The sequence below is a fragment of the Convolutriloba macropyga genome, chromosome 1 (assembly GCF_964194025.1).
Source record: "Convolutriloba macropyga chromosome 1, txConMacr16.3, whole genome shotgun sequence".
Classification (NCBI taxonomy): Eukaryota; Metazoa; Xenacoelomorpha; order Acoela; family Convolutidae; genus Convolutriloba; species Convolutriloba macropyga.
In genome coordinates this window covers 59,597,817-59,614,807 of record NC_134468.1, presented here as the reverse complement: position 1 = coordinate 59,614,807, position 16,991 = coordinate 59,597,817, and the positions used below count along the sequence as shown (strand labels likewise).

At 34.3% G+C, this 16,991-nt stretch overlaps 1 protein-coding gene across 1 annotated transcript in view; it reads right to left on the bottom strand.

Moving 5' to 3' along the window:
• Positions 1-16,991, bottom strand: part of LOC142341040 (lysine-specific histone demethylase 2-like) — a 140,295-nt gene that overhangs the window by 99,509 nt on the left and 23,795 nt on the right. The window contains exons 2-9 of the mRNA XM_075391877.1: positions 10,525-10,778; positions 10,185-10,440; positions 9,941-10,115; positions 9,376-9,435; positions 9,170-9,306; positions 5,689-5,748; positions 5,438-5,617; positions 1,203-1,308 (exon numbers count right to left, since the gene is read on the bottom strand). Of these exons, the coding sequence (XP_075247992.1) occupies positions 1,203-1,308; positions 5,438-5,617; positions 5,689-5,748; positions 9,170-9,306; positions 9,376-9,435; positions 9,941-10,115; positions 10,185-10,440; positions 10,525-10,766 (1,216 nt within the window). The 5' untranslated portion in view covers positions 10,767-10,778. The remainder of the gene's footprint in view (positions 1-1,202; positions 1,309-5,437; positions 5,618-5,688; positions 5,749-9,169; positions 9,307-9,375; positions 9,436-9,940; positions 10,116-10,184; positions 10,441-10,524; positions 10,779-16,991) is intronic.

The window sequence follows — 16,991 nt, the reverse complement described above, 5'->3', positions numbered from 1 at the left end:
GGGAGCCTAAATGGGACTAAGAAGATCCATAGTGGTCTTCAAATAACCACATTAGAGGTTAACATATACCATTATTAAGATTTAAAGTAAAAAATGGCACCAGTTTCGGCGCACTTTTCATTTAACTTTTAGTATTAAATTGACGCCAATTGAGTTAAGCTGCTTGAAATTGTGATTGAAAGAGAACTTTAGATCACGCGAAACGCAAAAAGTCAACGGCGTTAAAGTCACTCGAAAAGTCAAAATTGTCAAGCAAAAATTTTGCATAAAAAAGACACACATGTTTACAATAATTGCTATGAACTTCGTTCAAGAGCAATTAATAACTCCACAAAGAAAGACGAATTATAAAACTACCCAGATTCAAATATTCTATGCTTTATGGGCTTTCTCCTGATACCCCTCATGTCTTTGATTCTGAAATTTCGATCGACAAAAATTGACTGGACCATACACACTTATCACAAACAAAAAGTGTCTTAAATGATTCAATTTTTCTGTTCATGGGTTAGATACTCTCCATACCCACTGATCACAAACAAAAAGTGTCTTAAATGATTCAATTTTTCTGTTCATGGGTTAGATCCAATATTTAGCAAATATTCCGAAGCAGATTTGTCTAACATGCACAAACACATGCTAGAAGACTGGTTGTCATTCTGAAAGAGAAGAAGCCAAAAAATAGACATCTTAGGTTAGATCTTGCAAAAAATCATAGCTAACAAGAAGTTTTTCCTATCCCACAACTCACTTCACTTAATGGATGAATTGCTCGCAAACGATAGTCGAGGCAGTAGTGAGAGCAAGCCTACCTAATATGGCTTGCACACCATGAAACTATGCGTCCTCAACAGTTCCGGTGAATTGTACAATTAGAGACTAATAAAGTTCTTAACTACTTCTTAATGCTTTATTTCGGGCTCTACTAATTTATTCTATTTTTAAGGAGGAAAAGTCAAACCCGCGTCCGACGAAAACAACAATAAAGCGAAAAAAGCACAACAATCAATATGACAAATAATTGCTGCAAACTTGCAATTGAACATAAGCTTGAAGCTATAGAGCTTTTGAGCCCCCTACTTTTGGGTACAGAACTGAAATTCATCGTGTCTATAGCCGATAGATTGACTAATATGTGCACAAGAATCGGCAAGAAAAAAATTGAAAATGCAAAGGATTGATTTTAAAAAACTCGGACTCACCTATTCTGTTGGACGCCTCGAGCACCTGCACGCGAACTCCAAAATTATACAGTTGACTGGCAGCTGCAAGTCCTGCAATTCCAGCACCAATGACCACAACTTTCACCTAAAAATCAACAAATGGAAGATTCCCGGCAACAAAACCCTTGATCAGATAAAAAAGATTTTAACGCGCTTCTAAATTGATAGCCGACTGACACAAATCCCACAAAATCTAAAAACAAAGCCTAAACTGAAAGCCATGTTCTTCAATTTGCCCACAGCTTTAAAAATTGCATTAATTTGACTTTTCTGTTTAGAATAATTGTTAAATTTGGATTTCAAATTAATTATTGCTAAAAAGCAAACGTTATATGTCTAATCTGAAGTTTTTAAGGATATTTCTTTAAAATGAGGCAAAAATTAACGCACAACGAGTCCATGAAGTGCCAACGAAATTCAAAACAGGACCAAGAAAACTTTCAAGCTTAAATTTAAAAAAAAATTCTGAACAAATTTGAACAATTCATTTATCAATTACAGCAAATGTCTTCGAGAACAAATATACGCGCCAGATTACGGGAAATAAGCCATTATTGATTCCGTAACCCCGATGGGAATTGAAAGGAAAATGACTGTGGTACGAAAAAACTTAAAGTCCAAACCATTTTGATTTCATTTCGCAGCGAGGCATACTCCGTTTCTTAATCAGCGGATAAGGATACAGGGGCTAGCATCAATAACAATAAGCATTATAGAAGGTAACAAAGACTTATAAGAACAAACTTCAAGTAACGTGCAACTAAAATTGTGCCTTATTGGTTTATGCCGTTTCCAATTTTGACTGATTTTCGATTCTGACTCTGCCGATACTAGATTTTGCTGAGCAACTGCTGGATTTGGATTAGAAAACTTAGGGAATATTTCACACAAAATGTTGAACAAGATGTTGACTAAAGTAAAGCAAAACAAAATTTGCGGGGAAAACACGAACCAAAACTCCGGAAACGACTCGGAGACATTTTTTGTCAAGAAAACTATGTTATAAAAAAATGACACCAACTAAAGAACTAACTGAACTTTAAAAATGACCAATACAAAAACGTTTTCTTTTTCAGAGCAATTGAAAATTTCATCAAAATACAAACAGCAAAAAGCAAGCCATGTGAGTCTCAAACTTGAAAACGAGCCGAAAAATTGCAAAAATTACAAAATTTATCAACAAAAACTGTTTTATACCAAACAAATCCAACATTTGGTAACTGAAGAATACTTTGAGTAATAGGCATCGGTTCAATTCCCAATGAAGGCAATACAACAAAACAATGGCTAAATGTATACAAAATAGCTGAAAAACCCTTGAAATACCATAAAAATTGAATTAAATTTTAAAAAAATCTTTCTGAATTTGTTTAAAATGCTTATAATAGCCTATTCAAACCACTAAGCTGAGAAAAACCAACCAACTACCGTCGGAGGAATTGCCCTCGAACAACTATTGGGAGCTCAAATCTATTGCAGCCTGCTTCAGTGTGCGGAGAGGGGTGCAGTAACTAAAATCGCTGAAGGGGCTTCAAATGACGACATTAGAGATAATATACAACTATAACCATTTAAAAATTCTCTCATTTCAACCCCCGCTTTTCATTTGACTTTTAGTAGTAAGCTACCACCACTTGAGTTCAGCTGCTGACACTTGTAAATGAGAGCGACACATGTAAACTTATATCACGCAAAACGAAAAAATCAAGGGCGCAGAAGTCACGCGAAAAGTCAACACGGACAAGCGAAAGTTTGCATACAAAAGACCAACGCGTTTAAAATTAATGCATCGGACCTCGTTCCAGAGTAATTAAACATTTTGAACAATTTGTTTAGCATTGAAACTGCTCAAAAAACTTCTCTAATACTCCTCGTCATGTCATGATAAAGCATAAAACGACTAACATCGGAAAAATTGCTCACGAATGACAGGCGGCGCTATTAAATTCACCTTCTGAGTCCCATTCCCTCACCTCGACGGAGTTATTAACCACTCGGTTATCACAGCCTTGTCATATACTCCCTACCGATCGGTTTTTCAACAACAAACATTATTTCAGAGTGAGAGCAATTAAAACCACTTCAAAATCTATAAGTAGTGCGTGAAAAAGTCGTTCCAGAGTAATAAAACATTTTGAACAATTTGTTTAGCATTGAAACTGCTCAAAAAACCTCTCTAATACTCCTCATCATGTCATGATAAAGCATAAAACGACTAACGTCGGAAAAATTGCTATCGAATGACAGGCGGCGCTATTTAATTCAACTTGAGTCCGGTTCCCTCACCTCGACGGAGTTATTAACCACTCGGTTATCACAGCCTTGTCATATACTCTCTAACGATCAGTTTTGTTTCAACAACAAACTTTATTTCAGAATAGAGAGCAATTAAAACCACTTCAAAATCTATAAGTAGTGCGTGAAAAAGTCGTTCCAGAGTAATAAAACATTTTGAACAATTTGTTTAGCATTGAAACTGCTCAAAAAACTTCTCTAATACTCCTCATCATGTCATGATAAAGCATAAAACGACTAACGTCGGAAAAATTGCTATCGAAAGACAGGCGGCGCTATTTAATTCAACTTGAGTCCGGTTCCCTCACCTCGACGGAGTTATTAACCACTCGGTTATCACAGCCTTGTCATATACTCTCTAACGATCAGTTTTGTTTCAACAACAAACTTTATTTCAGAGTGAGAGCAATTAAAACCACTTCAAAATCTATAAGTAGTGCGTGAAAAAGTCGTTCCAGAGTAATAAAACATTTTGAACAATTTGTTTAGCATTGAAACTGCTCAAAAATCTTCTTTAATACTCCTCGTCATGTCATGATAAAGCATAAAACGACTAACATCGGAAAAATTGCTCACGAATGACAGGCGGCGCTATTAAATTCACCTCTGAGTCCCATTCCCTCACCTCGACGGAGTTATTAACCACTCGGTTATCACAGCCTTGTCATATACTCTCTACCGATCGGTTTTATTTCAACAACAAACTTTTTTTCAGAGTGGGAGCAATTCAAACCACTTCAAAATCTATAAGTAGCGCGTGAAAAAGTCATTGAGAAGTCAAAGATTATTCCAGAAAAACAGCGCAAAACGGCGAAAAGCAAAAAATTTGAATAACATAGCCAGCAGATTGCCGGAATATCTGCAAAACAATAGACTTGCGTGTCGTATGATAGTAATAGAAAAAGATACAGATATAAGCTGAAAAAGTTATCGACGCCGCTCAAAAAGCTATGTAAAATAAACGATAAATTAATGAAGCTTGTTAAAATTTATTGCGCAGAAGCCTTTTCATTAGGGACCCTTATAACACATATGAGTTCCTTTGACCTTAAACTAATTCAAAATAAACTTAAATTTTAAAGCGCAAAAGTCATTTTATTGAGAGGTAAGTCACTTATGATCAAAATCTAATCACGGGAAAAACTTTTGCTAGAGAGAGTGAGAAATGATGTCACGCGCACAAAAGCAGTTAGTGAGAGGAAGAAGTCATTCAGAAAATTTGACTTTTCAGATTTGAGGTGTGAACAAATGTTAAACGAAAAAAGAGCGTCAGACGACGAAACAAAAAAAACCAAGAGCTCCGCAATATAGCTCCGCTCAGCTTACAGCTTCGCAGCTATAAAAAGACACACGCGTTTTCAATAATTACTTTTCATTCGAAAGCAATTAAAAATAGGTTCGCTATAATACCCGGCTTAAAATATGAGGGTGGCTATCATATGAACATAAACCGACAAACGTTGGAAAAATTGCTCTCGAACGACAGTCAGGGCAATTTAATTCAGAGGAGCTACAGCCTAATTTATATGGGTGCAAAAATTCGAACTAAGAAGGGCTTCGAACCACCAAACTCCGTCGTATTACACTAAAGCAATAACCACTCGCTTTTGTTTTACCAACAGGATTATTTTCTGAATAAGAGCAATTTAGGTCACGCAAAAATCAAGAAGTCGAGCGTAAAATATCACCCAATAAGTTGACTCGAATGAATTTTCTAAACAACGATCAAGCATAAATTTTGCATAAAACGACGCCGATTGGTCTAAACAAATCTAAAACTAAACCTCTTCCCAAACTTCTACTAGTGGAGCAGAATTCGGAAATCGCTCTAAAGTGATTGCTCGCGACAAACAAAAACTACCGAAGTGCATAAAAGTGCATATCGATATCAGTCTTCTAAAGAACTGATAAATTCTCACCTTTGTAGCATAAGGAGGCAGTAGAGGCTTTTCACAGCTACCCCTTCTTAGTACTCCACTGTTGATCGTCCCCTTTCGAGACAGAAAGTCAATGATTCGTTCCAGTTCTTGTAAGCATCGCACTCTGAGTAACCCTCGCACGAACAATTTATGGCCACATATCTCGGGAGTGACAAACTCCTGTAAAAACGAAGTCTATATTTATGCAATATTTCGCATAAGAAAATGTTTAATTTAGATTTCATCCCTACCAGAGGATTCAAGTTCCAGATGGCAATCACAAGATTTCGAAGGCCCAGATACATAGACTGCTTCCTAAAACACACAAGAATTTAATAACTGGAGATACAATTTGACTGAGGAGTTTCAAATAGTGTTATTTCAGATAGAGCCTATTTATATTTCAGATAGAGTGAAAACATGAACCAATCGCGGCACACTTAATTTCACTTTAAATAAATTGCTCTCAAAAGACCGGCTGGCTTCGTCAGTAGCTAGCCACGGTTTACTGAGGCTAGCTTTAGATTAATTGAAGGGGCGTAATGTGAGTGCAGAGGGGTTGCACCGCAGTAGGGGTGCAAACGTGGATTGGGGTGACTGATGTTGGGGGCGGTGGGTGGGTGGGGGTGTGGGATCAATTTCTAGGAACCGCCCTTCATAAAATAAGTATAAGTCTCAAAAACATTTTCTGTCAACCGCATACTTGAAGACTAGTGGGCTGAACGGCTCTAAGAGAACTTTATGCAAACTGAGCGCTACCTCCTTATCCCGTTTCTGAAGATCAAAGTCAAATGGTTCAGATAAAAAATTGACAGGCGAAAAATTGCACAAAAGAAATTTTTGACAATGAGAACTTTTGAGAGCAATTAACAATGAGTTCCTAAAAAGCGCTTAAGTCATTTATGATAAAACATTTCTACCATAACTCATTGTTAATGAGGATCAGAGATGATGACATTACACCACATAACAGCAACTGAAGTGCGACATCAACAAAAAGGGAGAGATAGAGTGAGATAGAGAGATAAAACGTGAACGAGAAAGAGAAGGTAAGAAACCCCAACCAACAGAGAGAGCAGGAGCGATAGAAATATTTTCCATGATGGTATTCGACTCTGCAACTTCCAGTTTTCTAGCCTGGTAAATAAAACATACCCGGCAGATTGCCGGAAAATAGCCGCCGTTGATTCCAATAAGCATGATTGGGATTGAAATAACAGAAGATATTGAAAAAAAAAAGATTTTTGTACAAAAACATTTTTTTAAGTCCGATTTATTTTGATGGCATTTCGTAGTTGAACATACTTCTGTTTCTTAGAGAGAGGCTACAGGGGCTACTATCAAAAGCAATAAGCATTAGAGATGGTAACTAAGACTTATAGGAACGACGTTCAAATAGCGGGCATCTAAAATTGGGCTTTATGGGTTTATCCCGTTTCTACTTCTGACTTCAATTTTTTATACTGACTCTGTTCATTTTGAATTGCTTTGCTGAGCAACTGATGTTCAAAATCACTTTTAGCAGAATGAGAGAAGAGAGAAACTAGCCTAGAGAAATCAAAAAGATTTCACGCAAAATGTTGAAAAGGCGGCAAAATGAGGTAAAGCGAAACATTTTTTTATTCGACGAAGTAAAAAAAAAAAAATAGGAGCGCTATAATAGCCGGCTGAGAAGATGAGGGCGGCTATTAATCATAAATAAAAAAAACTAAACAAGGCAAAATAAAAAAACGGAAGTTTCCAACTTCGCAGTTCAAAACCTTTTTTAAAATTTTGGAAAAAATTGTAACAAAATCTTGCTAAAATTCAAGATGTCCAGTATCAAGACACTATCTAGTATCCCTGCTTCCAGATTGAAACAGGTACACTGGCTCATAAAGATCCATACACTTGGAACATGATAAAAATCTTCCGAAAATTTGAAAATTAAATTTTATCCAAAAGTTACAAAAACTGGAGTAAAAATATTGATCACCATTCCATAAATTCTAGAAATTAAACTATGCAGCAGCTTATTATCAAAACTTGGAGGAGGTTCCAGTGCCCCTAGTGCCAGAAAAAATTAAAAATCATGAAAAACTGCAAATATTTTTTAAAGTTGCTTAAATTCGTGATATTAAAATCTTAAAAACATTCCATTACATCTATAAACTCTGTATTAACATATTATCAAACCCTAGAGGAAGTTCCGTGCCTCTTGAGGACAGAGAACCCTCAAAATTTTTTTAAAAATTCAAAAAAAAAACAAAATTTTGCAAGTTTTAAAAAAACTACTAATTGATATTAAAAGTGATATAAAAAAGTTGATATTGAATGACTAAATGACTAAAATGGCAAAAATTGTAAGAAAAAGCTAAAATTAGTGGTGTCAAAATCTTGCAAGACATTCCATTATATCTAAAAATTATACAGTAACCTATTTTCAAACCATAAAGGAGGTTCCTTGGCTCTTGAGGCTGAAAAAAACCTAAAAAGACAAAAAATTACAAAAAAAGCAGGTTTCATCAAAAAAATTGCCAAAAATTGTGACATTTAAAAGTTGAAAAACTATTGGATGGCCAGTAAAAATTTGTCCGTAAATTATTATCAAACCCCTTAGGAGCTTGTCTGGCCCCTGGGTCTGGAAAGACCTGTATAAGGTAAAAAAAAATGCCAAAAAATTTGAAACATAGCTGGCAGATTGCCAGAAAATAGCCGCAATACATTCGTAGATCGGCAGTCTAAAAAAACAGTAAAAAGACAGACCAAAAAAATTCGTCTTTTCATTGAAGGCTGATCTGTTATATTTTGATTAAAAATCTGTATAAGTTATTGCTGTCTCTATTAGCTGATCTCAAATAACCTTCATTTAGATTGACACACACCCATTTGACCTTATCTCTTTGAATTAAAGTAAATAAAGGTCAATTTCAAATTTAGGAAGTCATTTTTGAGAGTGAGGTAAGTCAAGTGTGACCAAAAATTTAATCACGCGCATGAAAAAAACTCGCTCCACTAAGAGCGAAAAATGACGTCACACATGCAATTCATTTGAAATTGCATGAACGAATGAACAAAAACTGGCTGTGACGTCATATGATCGTAACAAAAATCATGACGACGAATTAAAAAAAACCAAGAGAAGGCCAATAATAGCCCCAGCTATCGCTGTGCGGCTATTAAAAAAATTAAACGTTTTGTCAAAAAAATGCCAAAATTCGTGATGTTGAAACCATAAACCATTTTGTTACCACTAGAAACTATGCAGTAACCTATTTTTAGCTAGAAACCTGAGGGGTTCACCGAGGGCTGATGGGGGCAAGTGCGGTGGGGGGGGGGGGTAACAGCGCGCGGTGGGGGGCGGGGGGGCTGGGGGCAATAGCGGGGGGGGGGGTAACAGTGGAGGGGTCTTCAAACTCTAGGAACCGCTCTTCGCACACTAAGTATAAGTCTCCAAACAGTTTGATCTGAAACAAAGCTGAAAGGATCTAAGATCACTTAATGCCCGCTGGGCGCTACCTGTTTATCCCGTTTTTTAGGACCAAAAGTCAAAAGCGTCAGACAAAAAATCAGTCGAGCGAAAAATCAAATAAAAAAGACCGAAAGCACTAATATATTTGCTGCAAACTTTGTTTGAGAGCAACTAAAAAGCCCACAGAAAAATGAATTCGGTCGACAAAAGACCGCATTAAAAGACGCCCAAAGCAGGACTAAACTATTTGTTAGAAACATCGTTGTAGATAAATTAATCACTTGCCCCTTTTTAACATCAGCAAACTCTGGGAACTCCAAGATTTCATCAGCCTCCATAATATCGGGACGCACACTGAGGGCCTTCCCCGCTTCGTATGGCTGATAGAAAGGATGCAGGAAGGAATTCAATCCAGGAACTAAAAACACACTGAAATCAACTTCTCATTTCGGATATAGGCCAGAGCCCGAAGAGCTGGTGATCTTACCTGACAATACAACATCTCCTTCGGAGAGCAGAGGTCTGTTCGCATCATGTCGTTTCTTTTCTGCAAATAAATAAAGATTTTGATGGCTTCTACCCAAATTCAGTGTTTTCAGTTAGAACATAACAGTAGTTTCGCATCTGCGGTGTTCTAGTACAGTTCTTCATTATAAAGTTAAGTTCACAAATTGCAGTTTTTCTGGAATAAACGAATACAAGGTATTTCACAGAACAACTAACTCAACAGAGTCTCAACTTACTGAGTTTGGATGGCAAAAATTGTCAAAAAAATGCTGATATTAGTGATGTCAAAATCTTGCAAGACATTCCATTACATCTAAAAATTATACAGTAACCTATTTTCAAACTATAAAGGTGGTTTGGTTCCTTGGCTCTTGAGGCTGAAAAAAAACCTAAAAAAACGAAAAATTTTCAAAAATTTTGCATCTGCGGTGTTCTCCTAGTACAGTTCTTCTTTATAAAGTTAAGTTCAGAAATTGTAGTTTTTCTGGAATAAACGAATACAAGGTATTTCACAGAACAACTAACTCAACGGAGGCTCAACTTACTGAGTTTGGATGGTGATTTGTGATATTTAATCGGTCGATAATTGGTTGAGCTCGGTGATAAGCCAACGGATTCCGGAAAGTAGGCACCCAAAAATGGAGCTGCTGGTGAATCTCGTAAAAGGCATGGTACAGATACTTGACTAAGCCACGAGTATTCCAATGCTTTCCCCACACACTAAATATTTTCTTAACATCAGGGTGAGCTCACACTGAACATTAAATAAACATCGGAGCGCAGCTTTACCTTGCACTGGGGAGCGGCACATGCTGCAACTTTCTTGTTTCCCGATTCATGTTGTGATGAAAATGAACATTTGAATGACTTTATGAAGGATTCTGTAACCTTCGTTTCTTTAGGGACACACCTCCACTTTTTGCAATCTATGCATTCAATCCAAAAAGGCAATTCACACTCTGCCAGATAATGTGAAGCCGATGGCGGAAATTTGGCACCATTATTAATCCATTTTTGTCGCCACAATTTGTAGTTTTTGTTGTTTCTAAAAATGAGGAACATTTTTAATAGCACAAACTTCTGATGCTACCAAGGTAATTTCTCAAAATTAAATAAGAGCTTCACGTACGGACTGTTGATATCCTCTAGGCATTTGGCGCAGCAGTGTTCAGAGGGACTAACATGCAAACTCTCAGCCTTTGAACACTCTTTGCTGCACTCGTCTGACAAGCGGAAAGAACACTGCAAATCGGCTGCACAGTTGGATATGTTGCAGGAGAGTTTTCGAGATTTAGAACTAGTCGGACAAGAGTAGCACTCGTCTTGCACCAATTTCCGCTTGCGCGAGGTTTCTGCAAACGCTTCGTTCATTATAGCATATCTTTAACAACGGTCAAATCTTTTAACGATAGAACTAGGTTTTCATTTTCGTGGAATCTCGAAATATAATAGTTAAATGAAATACCCAGATAGTAAGTCCAAAACTGGAGCTAAACTCATTTTCTAGCATCAAATTGACGCAGATGATAGATACGACCATTCAGTTGACGTGGAGGCACGGTAATGTCCGTTACTACAATGTCCGAGACCACCCGCACCCCCCCCCCTCAAGTCAACCGCAGTTTTTACCAGCGCAACATTTAATTTTTTCAAATACAAATATAGACGTCAGACTGCCGGGAAAGCTGCGAAAGACACTTGCAGGCCGTAGAATACAGATGGTACTGTACAGAAATGAGTTGAAATGTAATCGACGCCACTTTATCCCGTCTCTTTTAATTTTGCTCATCTGAACGTGACTGTATTCACTATCTTACATAATTCATTGTGTGAAAGGACTTGAAATCCATTCAGTTGAAACAGTGAGTGAGGTAAGTCAGAAGTCAAAAGTCGTGACTTATCTATAACGAAAAACGTGATCAAAAGGTAAAGAGAATTAAAAACATAGCAGGACAAGTCCTGACGTACAATTCAAAGAATTTTCATTGACTAAACAAAAACTAGACCTAGAACGGACTATGTGTGAATTGGCAAAACCGTATTCCCGAAAAATCAGATCAAAAAATTTAAAAAAAGAATCAATTTCAAAATGCCGCATGTGAACAAAAAAACCACTAGCGAGATATGAAAAGTTGATTCAAACAAAAAAAACAAAGCCTAGAATGAACTATCAATGGATTGGGAAAACCATTTAGAAAAAAACATATCCAAAAAATCGAAAAAGCAGTAAAAATCAAAGTGAAATTGCCGCATGTGAACCAAAAAACCACTAGCGAGAAAGCGAATTTTTGTTCAAACACCGTTTGTTCACTCTGCATTAAAATTAGAGTAAAAAATTTTCACGCCGCAAAACCACTGCTTTTTCGCTCCCTTTCCTGTTTCGGCGTGACCAAAATCACAACTCCAATTTGACTTCAAAAAATCGTGAAAATGTGTGAACAGAACAAAAGACTGCCCCAATACAATTCAAATTCTTTGAGTTGTAAGAAAGGAGAGCGCCTAAATAATAGCCGTTTGAGACTGACGGCGACAATTAAAAAATATTACCATGAAACTTAATAGCACCACTGAAACTAACACAAAATTCGTTTTTCACATAATTCGTTGAAGTGAGCAACGATATCATTTTCTTGACTATACAAAAAATTTGCAGCCTACCAATCGCACAGACGAAAGCAAACTCCACGTCTTTTTTTCCATATTTGAATGAGTCAAGTAAGAACTAAATAACCAGCCAAATTTGCAAGCTTGCTTTTGTCAACAATTCAGACGAGCCTTTTTCTCAATTTCAGTCAAACACCCAGGCACCTAGTTTTCGCAATTTTATTTTATCGTCAAACGACACACACCGATTAATTGTACATCATCTGAAAAATGGATAAAACACTGAACACGAAATTTATTGTTACTTTTGGCCCAATGTTTCGCTTAACAGTACCCAATCGGACGGTCATCACTTGAACAATAGTACTCTATTGAGGAAACCTTTTCGATTATTGACAATATTTTCAACATAGCTGGCAGATTGCCAGAAAATAGCCGCAATAGCTTCGTAGATCTGCAGTCTCAAAAAAAGTAAAACATAGCCGGAAGAAATCCGGAAACGACTCGAAGTGGAAATCCATTTAAAAGCAATCCAACTACAAACACAAAACCTGCCTCCACTAATTTATGATTATCTTGAAACCAAACCATAAAACAAAAAGACAAAATCAAATCAGTCAAAATCTCATTTGCTATAAAATATAGATCCCAAAATAACTATCTCTGCCAAAATTACTTCATCAAAACAACTAGTACTTACTTTAAACACTTATGTCAATAATACTTGAGGCCAAATTATGAAAAAAAAAGCTCTTAAAAACAACTTGCACTAAAAAACTGGAAAAATTTAGTAAATTTGTTTAATATTACAAAAGCATATAAATCCAAAGAAAAACTCCTTTCAGCCAATAGGGTATCCAGATGCTCGCAAAACAATAGGCAAGTCATAATAGGCTAAAAAATTTGTGTAAAAAACAGAAAAGAAAAACTGCAAAAAAAAAAGAAAAATGGTTCCAACTTTTGCCATTTTTTTGTCATTCTTCTCAACAACAAAAAAATGATTTATAACGACAAAAAAAGTGTAACCGATTGTTATCTAAATTTTGCTCAAGCAGAAGGGGTCTTTTCAATACCCATTTGCGACAGGAAAACAAAACATCCGTCAAAACGCAAAAGTTAGTCCGAAAGTCAGCAAAATACATGGAAAACTTTTGAATTAGCATAAAATTCATGTGAATTTCCAGAAACCTTCAAACCACTACCAAAACCAGCCTAAAAAAATCATAACCAAACCTATTAACCAAAAAAATTAAAAAGCTGCTTTAAAAAGCCGCACGTTAACAAAAAAAATTTGCTCGCTTACAGAATTTTTTTCACAACTCAATTTCTAGCTCTTTAGAAAACAGCGATTTGAACAATAAACCACTCTCTCTTCGATCCACTCATCATTTTTTTCAGCAACAAAATTTTTACATGTTTCATTTCCGCTTCAAAATTTACTCCAAAAAATGATTTAAAAAAGGACTTCTCCAATACTCTTCTTCGAGTCGTAAAAGACGAACCAAAAAAGAAACTTATTCATTTCATTAAGTGCTGAGATGTTATATTTTTGATTAACAATCTGTATAAGTTATTGCTTCCTCTATTAGCTGCTTTCAAATAACCTTCATTTAGAGTGACACACATTCGCTCGACCTTATCTCTTTGAATTAAATTAAACAAAAGTCGATTTCAAAAAGAGGAAGTCATTTTTGAGTGAGGTAAGTCGTGTGAACAAAAAGTTAATCACGCGAGTGAACAAAAAACTCGCTCCACTGAGAGTGAAAAATGACGTTACGCACACAATTCAGTTCAAATTGCATGAACGAACGAACAAAAGGCAGATTTGAAGTGATTGTGACGTCATATGTTCGTAAAAAAAATCTTGACGAAATAAAAAAACAGAAGGAAAATAATAGCCTCAGCTATAGCTTCGCGGCTATTAAACAAACACTTTATTGTCACTCATTTTTATTGCTTTGAATATCAAAACTAAAATTCTGGAGTGTAATCTTAAACAACTATTTAAATGTCAGGACCCTTGGTAAGAATAATTGATATTTTGCCTAACCAAAACCTGATGATGGTTAAAAAAAATCCGCGTATGGGCTATTGATAGATTAGACAAAAATCGATCTTCAAAAGAAACTTTTTAATTCTTAAATGATAATGTCATCAATTTCCTGGAGAACTATATTTGCACTATACGTAATGGTTACGTGACTCTGATTGAACTCACTGAGAACTTCTGGCGTAAAGTCAGAATTTTGAAGTGAATGATGCAGACTCACGTAACCATGCTTAAAACATGAAACTCACACATTTTAATATGACGAAATTTAACTTCTGGCTAAGTATGAACTTCTGGCATTTCAACTTCTGGCACTGCAGACTTTCGGCATTGTAAAATGTGTTTGTCATAATTTTGTCATAATTATAATACTAACTTTTTTGGGATCTTTTCCGTTTGTGCCCCCCAGTACGTTATGCTCCCCCCAGTTACAGAGCACGTGTCATTACATAGTAAATCATTATGTAAAAATATTGCACGTGCATCTGGGGGTTGCAAATAATATGCACCCACTAAGCTGGGGGGGCGCAAACGGAAAAGATCCCTTTTTTGAAACCCTGGAAAAGGACCATTATGCTCTGTCTCGTTAAATGTGTCGTTCAGATAATCAAACGGTCCCCTGCTTTTATCAAAAAGTGAAATTGGTAATAGAAAAACGGATTTGTCAAAAGCATTTTATTTGGTAAAGGAATATTGGAGATCTTTTTAAAAAAACTAATGTAGAATATGCAAACAAAAAACTATCATCTTTGGATGACAGCCGAACACTCCCATTAACAATTGTGCACCAGAACTCAACCATCGGGTACTTAATTCAGAAATTGTTGAAAATTTTGACTTAGATCTACAGGTGATGAAGAGTCTCAATTGCTATCAGACGACGCATAGTTAAAATAGTGGTTGTAGAGGCGACAACGAGCGGAAGTTGAACAACACTGAGACTATTAAAGAAGTTGTGTCAAGCTACAACGAAGACCTGTGTTTCTGAGATAGATGTATCTATCTGTAAAACAAGAGCCAAACAATATCCCGATCTGAGTGATCAGCGCGTACTGCAATAGCCCGAATAATTGTTCCAATATTTTTTTTCAAAATGGGGAAACATGCGAGGCTGGCATTTTTTTTCATTCAGACATAACTGCTAAAAAAAACTAACGGAACAATAAAATCATATATAAATGTTTTAGATTATACAAATTCTATATGAAAACAAAACAAATAGATTTCCTTATAAAAATTGAATAATTAAAAGATAATAAATTGAAAGAAACAGCACTTTTTCTAATACTTTATGCGAGCTCTTTATCTTCCTCTTTGGGACTGGGTAGTCTTCTACTTTTTTCTTTTCAATAGATTTCTGACTTAATCGAAACTAAGTGCCTTAAAACTGACTAAGTCAGTTCTAAGTAAGTTCTAAGTTAATCGAAACTAAGTCAGTTCTTAAAACTAAGTGCCTACTGCGGGTATGTCATGCCCATTCTCTCATATGGAAGTGAAGTCCTTCTTCTAAACAATGCTGCTACGAAAATGATTGAATCTGTACAAAGAAGAGCAACAGCGTGGATACTTTCCGACTCTAAAAGTAGCTACAAAAAGCGATTAGAGACTCTAAAGATTCTACCGGTATCCTTATATTTCGAGATGCATGATCTACTACTCCTCTCTTCCATTGTTACGGGAAAAGTAGATATCAACTGGCAGATGTACATATCGTTCTCAGATTCGCGAACCAGGTCGTCTACTAAAACTCTCAAAATTAATGCAAATGAAAATCTCAAGACTCGGCAAAAGCCGGACTTTTGGTATAGGGTATCAACCCTTGCAAACCTGCTTAGTACCAGTATTGACTTATTTCACGACACAGAAACTCTGAAAACCCGACTATCAGACATCTACTGGGAATATTTTCTGGAATACTACAACGAACTGACTTCTTGCACTTGGCATATCAGATGTGGATGTCCTATTGGTACTTGTTCTGTACAGAAACTACTTAAATCAACTCAAACTGTGACTGATTGAATTGATATGGGTCTAAAGAACCCCTGAGTTTACTCTAAAGTCTATATTATTATTATTATTATTATTATTATTATCATTATTATTATTATTATTATTATTATTATTATTATTATTAGTATTATTATTATTATTATTATTATTATTATTATTATTATTATTATTATTATTATTATTATTATTATTATTATTATTATTATTATTATTATTATTATTATTATTATTATTATTATTATTATTATTATTATTATTATTATTATTATTATTATTATTATTATTATTATTATTATTATTATTATTATTATTATTATTATTATTATTATTATTATTATTATTATTATTTATTATTATTATTATTATTATTATTATTATTATTATTATTATTATTATTATTATTATTATTATTATTATTATTATTATTATTATTATTATTATTATTATTATTATTATTATTATTATTATTATTATTTATTATTATTATTATTATTATTATTATTATTATTATTATTATTATTATTATTATTATTATTATTACTATTATTATTATTATTATTATTATTATTATTATTATTATTATTATTATTATTATTATTATTATTATTAATATTATTATTATTATTATTATTATTATTATTACTATTATTATTATTATCATTAATATTATTATTATTATTATTATTATTATTATTATTATTATTATTATTATTATTATTATTATTATTACTATTATTATTATTATTATTTATTATTATTATTATTATTATTATTATTATTATTATTATTATTATTATTATTATTATTATTATTATTATTATTATTATTATTATTATTATTATTATTATTATTATTATTATTATTATTATTATTATTATTATTATTATTATTATTATCATTATTATTATTATTATTATTATTATTATTAT